The sequence below is a fragment of the Neovison vison genome, chromosome 3 (genome assembly GCF_020171115.1).
Source record: "Neovison vison isolate M4711 chromosome 3, ASM_NN_V1, whole genome shotgun sequence".
In the NCBI taxonomy this organism is placed as follows: Eukaryota; Metazoa; Chordata; class Mammalia; order Carnivora; family Mustelidae; genus Neogale; species Neogale vison.
In genome coordinates this window covers 74532922-74545783 of record NC_058093.1, presented here as the reverse complement: position 1 = coordinate 74545783, position 12862 = coordinate 74532922, and the positions used below count along the sequence as shown (strand labels likewise).

Here is a 12862-nt window from a genome sequence, read left to right as displayed (position 1 = left end):
TGATACCACCCATTTGTCTCTACCCTGTCTAATCATGAAAATACTAATATCTTTCAAGTGCCCGAAGTGCCCAAGGCAGCTGTTCCAGAAAAGAAGGTGCCTGAGGCTCTTCCTCCCAAACCAGAGAGTCCTCCCCCTGCAGGTAATAATGACACTATCAAAACTATTATATTTGAAAAGAAAAAACTCTCTTAGTGTTGTGAAAATCTGTTTGTAACCTATTTCCTATGCGTGAGTCAACTCTAGCATTAAAATGAGCTTGTATCTTTCAAGTGCATGAGGAGCCTGAGGAAATTGCCTGGGAAGAGCCTCCCGAGGAAGCTGTGGAAGAGCCAGAGCCGGCTGCTCCTCCGAAAGGTACTTGGCCAGCTGCTAGGTTGCCTTAGCCAACTTTCTACCCCTCTTGCCCTGAAAATCCTTCGAGCTTTTGTCTTATTTCTTGTTCATCTTTGCTGATTCTGAAATAAATTCTAATATCTTTAGTGACCGTGCCACCCAAGAAACCCGTCCCAGAAAAGAAACCACCCGCTGTCGTTGCCAAAAAACCTGAACCACCACCAGCGAAAGGTATTTCTCACTGCCACTAACCTCCTTCAGAAAAAGCCTTTCGGGTGTTGGTTTCCACTGCTATATCTATACCTAATGTTTTTCATGTGGTTAAAACTATGAGCTAAAAATAACTAATATCTTTTAAAGTGCCTGAGGTACCCAAGGAAGTTGTCCCTGAAAAGAAGGTGCCTCCAGTGGTGCCCAAAAAACCGGAAGTCCCACCTCCTAAAGGTACATACAGCTGTCTACCATATGATGGAGGGTAAAACCTCCAATTCTTTGGAAGTAGTTTGTGCTGTGCAAATGTGATGAATGTTTACTAGAAACTCTTCATAATGTTAAAATATTAATGCCTTTAAAGTGCCTGAAGTTCCAAAAGCCGCTGTTCCTGAAAAGAAAGTAACTGTTCCCAAGAAGCCGGAAGTCCCACCACCTAAAGGTACATGTCACTAATGAGATTCTGCAGGAAAACACTCACTCTGACTTCAAAAGTTACTTATTACAGGAAACCCTGTTGTTTGTCAAACTTCTTACATTCACAATTACAAACATGCCATTCTGGATTTTTAAGGTTTAAGTGTTTTTAAATAACATCACTGGTTTAAAAACAGACAAAAAACGGATGCATCTCTTATGTGCATTAAAGAGTTTGTTAATGTGGTTTTGTTAGTCTGAATAGGTCACATTTCCTCATTGCTATGTGGATCTCAGAACAGATATTGGCCTTGGGAATATTGTTCTTGCATTTGTCTCTGAGTTATTTGACCTAGATGTGAACTAGAGATGGTATAAATTTCATGTACTTCTCAACTACCCAGAAGTAAGCTAACTAATATCTTTAAAGTGCCAGAGGTGCCAAAGAAACCTGTCGTAGAAGAGGAACCAGCCATTCCTGTTCCCCGGAAAGTAGAGTCTCCTCCTCCAGAAGGTACATGTTAGACTACTAATGAGCTTGCCACTCAAAGACAGTTGCTAATTGAAGCCTTGTTCTTCTTTTTTTATTATTTGGTATCTCTTGGTCATTTTCTGTCCTTTAATTATTTGTCTTAATCATTCTTAATTAGCTCTGATTTGAGTTTTCAATCAGTGATCTCTCTATAGGGCATCATAAGCTGTATTAAAGTATCTCAAATGCGCACAGAAAGTAGGACAGAGCCAGTGACTATAAATGACATTAAACTCCAAAAGGGCTTTCCAAGCATTCAGATCAATAGAAACCAAAGTCAGTGCAAATAAGATAGGTTTCATCTTCACAAAACTAAGAAAAGTTATTAATTAAAACAAGGGATGAAATCAAGGTTACTAGTTTTTATGTTCAGTGTTTTGTGCATTTTAGAATACCGTCCCATACATGGAATTACAATTAACTTTATCTTTAAAGTATATGAAGAACCTGAGGAAATTGTTCCTGAAGAGGAAGAGCCAGTTCCTGTTGTGGAAGAGGAGCCAGAAGCCCCACCCCCAGCAGGTACAAGGCAGGGTCCTATACTGTATAGGAAAATACATGGTTTGATTTTTATATCTATTATATACCTTCTTTAAGGTAAAATGTGGGTCTTCTCTCTTCTTTCTTGAAATTCGACTTCATTGGAAAGAACAGAAGTCATTTGTACACACAAAGCTATAGGATTTTACAGTGTGCCTACCGAAGGATGGGTGTGATCTTTATTCATTCACTAGTGTTAGGCTTTTCATTATAATCATTTGAAATTCATATCTTTAAAGTACCTGAAGAACCCAAGAAGATTGCTCCAGAGAAGAAAGTTCCCGTTATCAAGAAACCAGAAGCTCCACCTCCTAAAGGTACTCACAGTAAAATACATCAGTATTTGCTTCATTTTTGTGTGCTGTCTAAAATTCAACAGTCCTTACTATTTTGTGTTGTATTATGTGCGTAACTGTTTTCTAAATGTTGTTTCAAATTAATGTGTACATATTGCATCTTGCAAATTTATATTATTAAATGCTACTAATATCTTTAAAGTACCTGAGATGGCAAAGAAAGTTGTCCCAGTGAAGAAAGTCCCAACAGTCAAGAAGCCAGAAATGCCAGAAACTCAAGGTATTCCTGTCATCATTGATATCATTAGTATCATTGCTTTTTTAAAGTAACCTGTTATCTGTCCTTGTTGGTGCGTAACTAGGGACAAAATGTCCTTATTTAGTTCCAATAATTTTAATACTGCTCCTTTAACTATAGATTCTTAATTCTTAACATTTAAAATCTTTCTAAATACTCTTTTTAAAATACAACTAATATCTTCCAAGTGCCTGAGGTACCCAAGAAACTTGTTCCAGTAAAGAAGGAAACTGTGCCCATTACCAGAAAACGAGAAGTCCAGCCAGAAAAAGGTATCTACCGTGAAGGAAAAATATAGATTTCTTTGATTTTAATAATGGTTCTTATGCAAAACCACATTTCACAGATGAAAAGGGGAAATGATGAGGGCAAAGAGAAAAAACAAGACAGATAAGCAGGAGGAAACAAATAAATGAGATTCAGGTGTGCTATGACATGGTTCCATGTGGTAGCAGAGGACCTCCTCCGATTCGAGGGGTAAACAGCTCAATTCAACATATTTTGGTAAATGTCCTACCATTAACAAAACAGCATGCTAGAAAAAATAAGATTTGGTCCTGTCTTCAAGCAACTTAAAGCTGGTGAGAAGAAAGCACAGCATAGCTCTAATAGACAGGAAGTGATCACACCTACAGGAGTATAAGGGCTACAGAAACACAGGCAAGGGAAGATAAGTTCAGGCAGAGGCATCAGGGAAAGCTGTATGAAAGAAATAAAAGTTAAAGTTTTGATGGATTTTTATACTAGATAGCAACTGAGAAAATGGTTTTCTAGGCAAAGGAAAAATTTTTATCGAAAGCACAGAGGTAGAAGAATCTAGGAATTCAAGGACCTTCAAATAAATTTGTGCAATTTGATTATGGATTGGTCTTGGGATATCTTGAAAGATAATCTGGATATAAAGCAGCTGAGGTTCATATTTTGGAGTTTTTTGAATGCACATATCAGGCATGTCCTTTATTCTGTAGGTAACAGGTAGCTGCAAAGTCTTTGAAGCAGGTACACAAATGAGTGGAGGTTGGGCTTCAGAAAGATGACTGGCAATAGTTCTAGCTACCGGAAGACAGTGATGATAGTGAAGAGCCACTGCAGTCATTTAGGGTGATTAAGAGCTGGACAAGATCAGTGGTGGTAGAAATGGGAAAAGAGTGAGAGAGATGGGAGATCGAATTGCTGTCTATTAGGGAAACAATTAAGTAGAGGAGCCCAAGATGATCATAAGGGTTGTAGCTAGCTATTCATGGGAATGGTTCATTGGGTCCCTAATTAATATTAGAAAGAAGATAGTGAATACATATTTTTCACTTTTCAAATATAGAAGCTGGGAATATGCATCTGGAGCTTAGGAAAGAGAACAGAGCTAGAGATGGAGATCTAGGAGTCACCCAAAGAGAAATAAGAGAGTGCAGTGGTGATGGTTCACAGAGTGTAGAGCCAATTTTTTAAAGCTTCAAAGTTAGACCAGTGGAGAACACTGACATTTAAGGGTATACAGAGGAAGAGAATCAAATGAAGAAGACTGAGAAGACTCGTTAATATGGAATGTCCAAAAGGGTGCCATGCCTCCAAAGCCATATTCCCCACTAAGTCTTGTAAGATAAAGTTCTTTCCACTCTATTCTTTGCCTGCTGTTTGCAGAATCTTGCACATCTTCTAAATTCTTAATAAACCAAATCAATATCTTTAAAGTGCCTCAAGTACCAAAGGAAATCATCCCAGAAAAGGAAGAGTCCATTCCTATTCCTGAGGAGCCAGAAGCTCCCCCTGTCCAAGGTACACAGCTTCTCTATAAATCTTGGAAAGATGAAAATTGTCTTCAACATCTTGCTTTGATTGTAGATGAGTCTTACGTACTTCTCTGTTGTCTGTCTTTATGTAGTTAAGTTGTTGGTATTTTGGGGTCATCTGAAGAATAGTTAGAGAGTATAACTAAGTTGATATGTTACAACTTAGCAGTTGGAAGATTCTACTGTGAATAGAGTCTAAAATATAATACTGTGTTTTTTAAGTTGAAGAGTCTCCTGAGGACATAATGTATGAAGAAAAAGCATCTATAACCATTGGTAGAAAAGTGACTCCCCCTGTTGAAGGTATATATGTATATATATGTATAAACATAAATTTTTTTAGTCTCTTAAAGACTCCAGCCAGAAATTTTTAAAAAATTATTCATAGGGTGGCATTCTTTCTTGAAATTATATACAGAAGCATTCCAGCATGTGCTTGTTTTATTTTTCAAATAAACTTCTTTTGAAGTTGAATATTTAAATTTTCTTGACAGTAACTAGTAATTCCCAAAGATACAGCTTACAAGGCAAAACTGGAAAAATTGCACTGGATTCTCAAACAGTAACCCCACATCAAATTTTACAAGGCATCTCATTTGCCATCCACATACATCAAATAAAGTAGTTAATCAATTGTTCAAGTGTAATAGAAATCTTTCCTCTTTTTCTGTAAAAATGAATATGCATGAACTGTATATTTTTGTTTTTGTGACTACAATCTTTACATCTCTGTGAAATTTGTATGAGTCTTTGTGAAGAACTTCACAATCTCCTATCCTCTGTCAACATTCTTTAAAGAACGTGAAATCCAAAAGTATATCGAGCCTGAAGAACCTGAACCTGAGCCACAGCCAGAAGAAATACCAATTCAAGGTATTCAGTTCATTGGACTTCCCTCTTCACCATCATAGTCTTTATCTTCACATACATGTATGTTTTATGTTGTTCTGCGTGTCTCTCTCCATCTGTATGTAAGACACTGTTTTAAACATGCATCGCATTCTTATTCATCCATGTCATTTGTACAACTGATCCCATGTCAGTGTGTCTTACAGATACTTCCTTTGTTTTTATCAGCGCCTTTGCCATATTTCTTATCATCTGTGTACAGTGTTTAAATTTTTGTGTTTGATGTTGGATTCTGTTTTATATTTGATGTTGGATGCTACTACGAATGTAAAAAGTAAACTTATTACTCGATAGGTACATGTTTAAATTTCTACTGGATGTATTATATATCCACACACCAATTAACATACACATATACTAACCCTCCTGAAATACTCTTTTAAGAACCTGAACCTGAACCTGAAAAGAAGGTTATTGAGAAACCAAAACCCAAACCAAAGACTGCGCCACCTCCTCCTGCTCCACCAAAGGAAGATGTGAAGGAGAAAATGTTCCAACTTAAAGGTATAAAATGCCACTGCCGAGTTTTACTAATCTGCTTCAGACTTTGTTCAGCCAACCAAAATGGTGCTTGTGAGACATGTATGATTTCTAAAAGTGTGTGTTTTCAAACATGATGGAGCTGTGGGACTTGCATAGAGACCCGTGTTTTCCACTGCCTTCGCGTGCTTTGTCAGGAATGCCTGACGGAATGCGCAGCCTGGCTCACTGCTACCTTCCTCCGGGACATCTGGATGCAGGAGCTGTCCAGCTAACGTTCTTATGGAGAAAGGGTTTTCTGATTTCAGAGTGTGACTGCTATGCCTATCTTTGGGATCTTGCACATTTGGAATGTATGAGAAAACGTTGCATGAAACTTTTAATGTTGCAGTAACAAATTTATACAAAAGCCAAAACTTTGTTCCTAAAGAATTTCATGTGTTTTTAAATATACTATAAGAAATATATTTATGGCATTGATAGATTATATGTGCTCATATACCATCAAACGAAAGCATATGAATGACCCATCACTGTGACCCCATTTTTTTTTCCTTTTGCGACTTAACCAAAGCCCAAACTGTGTCTTGTGGAGCGGCCGGAAAGAGTGATGATGAATACATTTGGTATCCAGCATCTCTTCTCATTGTTATATTTCCCTTCATCCCTTTTTGTGTTTAGATATTTCTTGGAATTTATAAAGTATTACTTAATTCTTAAAATGACATCTTTAGGGGTGCCTGGGTGGCTCAGTGGGTTAAAGCCTCTGCCTTTGGCTCAGGTCATGATCACAGTGTCCTGGGATAGAGCCCCACATCTCTGCTCAGCCTGCTTCCCCCCTCTCTCTCTGACTGCTTCTCTGCCTACTTGTGACCTCTATCTGATAAATTAAAAAAAAACAAAAAAAAAAAAACTTAAAAAAATGACATCTTTAAAAGCTCAAGTAAACTGGTAAAAGCATATTACTCTTTTTATGGTAATACAATGTTGTCTTATTGTTAGTGTTGTGAGATTTCTCAATCTAAAATAATCTAGGTATAATCTTAGTTGGGCACTTTTCCCATGCTCACCTATATGCGTACAAAGCCAGAATCTTCCAGAGTAAAACTGCTTCTCATGATTCTTGCCCCTCTTTATCCCTCCTGGCCAGTAGGGGTAACTTCTGGCATTTTCAGTCAGCCATAGAAAATGGGCACATCTTACAAGGGTACCTGTTGATTCATACACCATGAAGACACATGCTTAATATACTTTCCTTAATATAAATTTATACTTAAAGGAAAATTTCTTCTTCTAGCAAAGAACAAAAATTATCTTCTTTCTCCACCAGGCTTAAACTTACTACTCACCATCAGAGTAGAAGGGCAATGTTTTCATGATTTGAACGCTTCTTGTGTGTTCTTTGGTGGCTGCTCTTGGCTGTTATCAGTGCTGTTTGGCTGTAAGCAAAGCTTGGTTTTGACTGTTGGAGCAGATATTTAATAATTTGCTTCAGATTAGTATAAATATACAAATAATAAAATTAAGATTATATTCTTTAAAGCTGTTCCAAAGAAGAAAGTTCCTGAAAAACCTGAAGTTCCCGAAAAAGTGGAGCTTAAGCCTCTGAAAGGTATTTCACAATCTGGAAAATGTATTTCTATGCAGCATCTCTCCATCAGGCTCCTTCCTCTTCCTGTCTTCTAGAATGTTCTTTCTTTTTTTAAATCAGAGTAGTTTCATTTATTTCTTACATTTTTATAGTTTTTATGGCCCTGGCTCATAAGTGTTGCTTCCTTTGTCTCCCATCAAATTTCATACATTCATGGATATTGTTTATCTGTTTCATCTACATATGTCTTCTTGTATTTTCCGCGACTTAAAAATATTAAATGTTACTGGTTAGCTGAAATTAGCTTCAGGATACACCTTAGGTTAAAATGCAGAGAGCTAATAGAAGAAAGCTTTGGAATTTCACCTGAACAACAGCATTTTAGCCAGTGTTAGGGTGCTAAAAATAACTCATGTCCTCCTTCTATATTATTGAGATGATTTGTAGGGACTTCCTTAGGGCTTTCCTGTCATTCACTTGTCACTGACTCCAAGACGTTCTTTCAGACATACAGATCTCACTGGGAATTTTAGGGAGCATTCAGGATTGCTGCAGGTCATTTTTCAAAATTCATTTCTCTTGACACAGTATTTTCCATGAGCAAACATAGACCCTAAAAGAAAATAAATGGATCTTAAATTTTAGGAATTTTTCTGTTAAAAATAAAGTTATTTATTTTTCTAGTAACTAAAATGGGTAGCAGCATTCTAGTTAAGTAATTAGCACATCCAGACCCATAAATTGAATGTTCTTCATTCACTCTGGAATTTTAGAAAAACCACCTTTCTGAATATACATTTTCTGACTTATAAAATGGATATCACAAAATAATATTACTATGGCTGTTAACTAGTAATGAAGGAAGAGCCACTTAAATATGAAAATGACATGTAATGACATATAGTAATTTTTAAAATAATACCTGTAATGGTGTGTTCTGTACCAGAGTCTCAAATGTCAGTAAGACCTTAAAAATAAAATGATAATACAGAAAAACAAATGCAAAGAGTAGGCTCCACAGCCTACTCAAAAAACAACAACAACAAAAAACAAAACAAAAAACCTACTTAATAAATTGCAAATATCCTGCTTACAGGACCAAATGGGAAGTTTTTTAGAAATACCTAAAAGTTCAGATTTCACATGAGTAAACAAATAGGACATTAAGTTATACAAATCAATAATGTTTCAAACTGACTTTCATTGGCTACATCACTAGAGAGGTAAGGTGGGTCAGCCATCACCAAGCATTTCTTTTTCTTCCACCAAATCCATGAGGATTGTAGGAGAAGGAGGAGGCTGCTCCATATAATATCATCCATCACACCCAACAGTCACCAAAGATGCAAGAGGGGATGAACTTAGAATTCCTTGGGTCCCTTTTAGTCTAAAGTCAAGAACATTTTCTTATTTAAAAATGAGTTCCAACACCAGCTCTTAAATTCTATAGCTCTATAATTTTAGATTAGTATTATTTCAAAAAGGAGATCTTAAGAAACGATATTTCCCTTCAGTTAAGAAAGTGGGAGTAGTCCTTTCCCAACATCAAGGTCATCAGCCACATCCCTTGGGTTCTTCTTTCACCAGTGGAGAAGATTGGATAACGACATGAACACCAGTATCATTTTAATGTAATAGTTGCGGAGATACCAGTGTAGATTTTTGAACAATCTACAATTATAGATTAGGGAAGGATACTGTCAAGAGCCCTGTATTTGATCAAAGATTCATAAAGTCAATATAGAATAACATCTACCCTCATTTAAGATGACTATATTTGTTTGCAATAAATGCAACAATTTGTCACAAGACTAGAAAAATGTTTGCAGAGGAAATAATTTGAAGTATATTATTTGCTTTTAAATTCTGTGATATTATTTTGCAACAAAAATCATGCACTATAGTTAACCAGTTTTGAAAGAGACCTTTTTCTTGTTGAAATTTACTTTTATATGAATTTACTTCAAAATTTGAAATCATATTCTTTTAAGTGCCTGGAGGTGAAAAGAAAGTTCGCAAATTACTTCCTGAACCTAAACCTCAACCAAAGGAAGAAGTTGTTCTCAAAAGCGGTATAGTATTTTTCAGCTGTTTTGTTAGCTTTAAATTTACAAAAAATAGGCCTGAAAGCTTACAAAAATGTTTCTGTCTCTCGGTTTTCTTTTAATCAGATTACCTATTTATCAAAATTCATTTATAGTTGCACTGAAAATTGGGAAGGCTATCATTTCCATAGCTTTTTTAAAAAGAAGACAGAAATTTTGTGAGCGTTCACAGTTTTGGAGTTTACATGCATAGATATAACTAAATTGATCATACTCTAAGCTAATAATAATGACCCCAGCTGTCATGTTCATAGTCAAATTATGCAGTAAAATACACTAAACCTATTAAATATTCTAAATCAGACCAAACTTTGTAAGTCTAAATTCAGTATTCAGTTTTAAAGTGTGATACAGAATCATCAGAACTAATAAATAATATTAAAAAAAAACTAAACATGTCTTCCTACTAATAAAATCTTAAAGAATTGGAAGCAAGATATTCAGATGAGGAATCAAGTTCTAACATTTTCTTCACACAGAATTATGGGTATCTAGACTACATTTCTTTGGATATCTCCACTTAAGTAAATTTATACTTATTTAAATACTCCTCCTTATATTACCAGTGTTGAATTATTAATTCAGTTTGTTGCTATTCAAATTATTCATTTGGTGTTTTGGTCATTTTTGCAACAGCATTGTCTGAACAACAGATTGTCTATGTACATGGATGGAAAGTGACTCCCAGTGTTATTTTAATAATTTGACAACCTTTGATTTAAAAAAAACAACAAGAACAAAAAACAAGCACTTCTAGCATAAAGGCTAATTGGCCAGTGTACCAGGTCGCATGCTTTTCATTTTCCTTGCTTTGTGTATTATTTGCATTTGTCAGGTGTGTTCAACATCTTCATTAGTTTGTTTGTCTTGGTTTACATATAAACCTTTTTGTCTTTTAAGTTCTAAGAAAAAGGCCTGAAGAAGAAGAACCTAAAGTAGAACCTAAAAAACTAGAAAAAATTAAAAAACCAGGTAGGAATCTCAGTAAACAATTATCTTCTAACAAAATGGACATTTAACAAAAGGTTTATCTTGTAAACATCATCGGAGTTAAATATACACATAGCTTCGTATTTTGTCTGTGAAAGTCTGTGCTTTCCATTGTCTGCTTTCTGTTTAAATATCTTTATAGTAATTTTCAAATCCATTCATGTATTTTCCCACACTTCATTGCTGTTACTACTTTGCCCCTTGTTCTTCTGGTAGCAGTGACTATGAAATAATCAGGTCAGCTGCAAAATAGCTTCATAGGAGGGTGTTGGCAAATGTGGCACAGAACTTGGGGTCTTTTAATGGGGTTCCTTGTTATCATTAGCCTATTCTCAAAGGGTGTATTTATTGGGAACTGTTATGGAAGCGATTTAGGAAGGGAGAGCTCACGGAGTTGGGATGCAAGTGGGTGGAGTAAAATAAATTGAGGCACAGTCAAGGGGAGAAAATAGAAATGAACTGATACAATATAAGGTTTTGTTAAAAGCCATTCAGAGAGCTTTCGAAAAATAGTTTGATTTGATTATTTCAGGTCAGTTGATTTCTAAGTATTCAAATAACACTAGAAAATAATCTCATTCTCTTAAAGTACCAGAGCCACCTCCGAAAGCTGTTCCAGAGGCTGAAGTACCTCCAGCTACTGTTACAAAAAGGGAAAGGACGGTTCCTGAACCAGTTAAAGGTACAAACTTAATGGCACTTTCTTAGTTGTCTCTAAAAATACAAATATGCGTCATTTAAAAAACCATCACACTGGCATTAAGACTTGAACACAGGCCCTTAATCTACTCATCGCATATGCTTTCATTTTCTTTATCATTTCACTCTTAGGTGCACTTGGCTAATGACCACCCACTTGTTAAATTTAAAATAAGTTTTAAGCACTAGGGGGAAAATGGATAATGAGATGCATAACAACACTAGAACCAATAAAATGCATTACTATATTTTCCAAGTATTTTGTTTCAGATGCAAAATTAACTTAGATCAGATACTTGAAATACTGACCATAGGTGTTTAAATTCTACTATCTCCCAAGATGTATTAGGTTTGCCTAATTGTGGTTTAACTTTGTGAAAAACTTCAGAAGTCTTAAAAAAAAAAAAATAACAACAACAAAAAACCTTCAAATAACCTGCTTACAACTGTGAATTATTTTAGTGCCTGAAATTAAGCCAGCAATACCTCTCCCTGGACCTGAACCAAAACCAAAGCCTGAACCAGGTAAGCAAGCCCACCTCCAATGTCAATAGCATATTCCTTCATGCTTCTTACAAATAATGGGTCAAATAACAAAATGCAACCAAGCAAATGCGAGGATCTAATTGGCTTTCACAAAATAATTCATGAAGGGGGCACACCCTGTCTGGTGAATAGAGAGGCACTCCAAGGAGTTAATGCAGAGTGGCGGTTTTTATAGACAGAGGATGAGGACAGGAAAGTCTTGAGCAAAATACAAGGATTGTTGCAGAGGAGGTTGTCTGCTAGAGGCAAAAAGGGAGGGGTGTTTTTTTGTTTGTTTGTTTGTTTGTTTTATCATGTAGATGATCTCATTCTTTCTATGGGGAGATAGAGAGGACCCAATACACTGATAGAAAGAGAAATTTGCTGGTGGACCAGTTAAGGTCACATATCTGTGGGGAGGTTGAAACTGCAATCAGACTGGGTATTAAGTCCCATTTTGGGAACTTGGTCTAAGTAACATGGCTTTGAGCCTGTTTGTTTTTAACAAATGTGTAGTTATTTAAAAAACAAGGAAGTAAAATTCAGCGTGCATCAGAGGATTTATAATGTCCCAATGTATTTTTAGAGTATATTATTTTTTATTCTATATAATTAAATATATTGGGATATGTTGAATATATTATTACATTATACTGTATATAGATCATGCTATAGTTAGAATATACTATTCTCTGAAAAACTAGTGATTTGAAAATTTCAAAGTTACATCAGAAAAGGCAAATAGACCACCAAATGAGATTTTAGGAAGAGATGAATGGACACATTAATGCAATGGACATCTCTCTACAGAAGTAAAAGTCATCAAACCGCCTCCCGTGGAGCCAGCACCCACCCCCATCGCTGCCCCAGTGACAGTGCCCGTGGTCGGAAAGAAAGCAGGTAGTTATTCTGCAGTTTTCTTTTTGTTTGTTTTTTTGGTGGCTTAATAAAAGTTTTCATCCTTCATTAAAATGCAGACCCTCTTTTGTTGAAAGAGGCATCATCAGCTGGGAGGGAAGGGTAATAAATTCTGGATTAAATTTTCTTCCTCTGATGTCCTTTCCCAACCTGATCTCTCACCCCTGGGTACATACTGTGTTTTGACTGGAATATGCATTCCTTCAAAGCATCATTGCTTTATATGCTT

At 35.9% G+C, this 12862-nt stretch overlaps 1 protein-coding gene across 5 annotated transcripts in view; it reads left to right on the top strand.

Moving 5' to 3' along the window:
• Window positions 1-12862, top strand: part of TTN (titin) — a 274456-nt gene that overhangs the window by 145383 nt on the left and 116211 nt on the right. For 3 of the 5 annotated variants that reach the window (XM_044242432.1, XM_044242430.1, XM_044242431.1), the window contains 5 exons: window positions 9388-9468; window positions 10402-10473; window positions 11081-11173; window positions 11653-11715; window positions 12526-12615. In XM_044242432.1, coding sequence (XP_044098367.1) covers window positions 9388-9468; window positions 10402-10473; window positions 11081-11173; window positions 11653-11715; window positions 12526-12615 — 399 coding nt within the window. Of the gene's footprint in view, window positions 1-58; window positions 143-273; window positions 358-483; window positions 568-696; window positions 781-910; window positions 989-1393; window positions 1478-1930; window positions 2018-2274; window positions 2353-5709; window positions 5830-7348; window positions 7418-9387; window positions 9469-10401; window positions 10474-11080; window positions 11174-11652; window positions 11716-12525; window positions 12616-12862 lie in introns of all 5 variants that reach the window. The other 2 variants (XM_044242429.1, XM_044242428.1) reach the window with 1 other exon arrangement.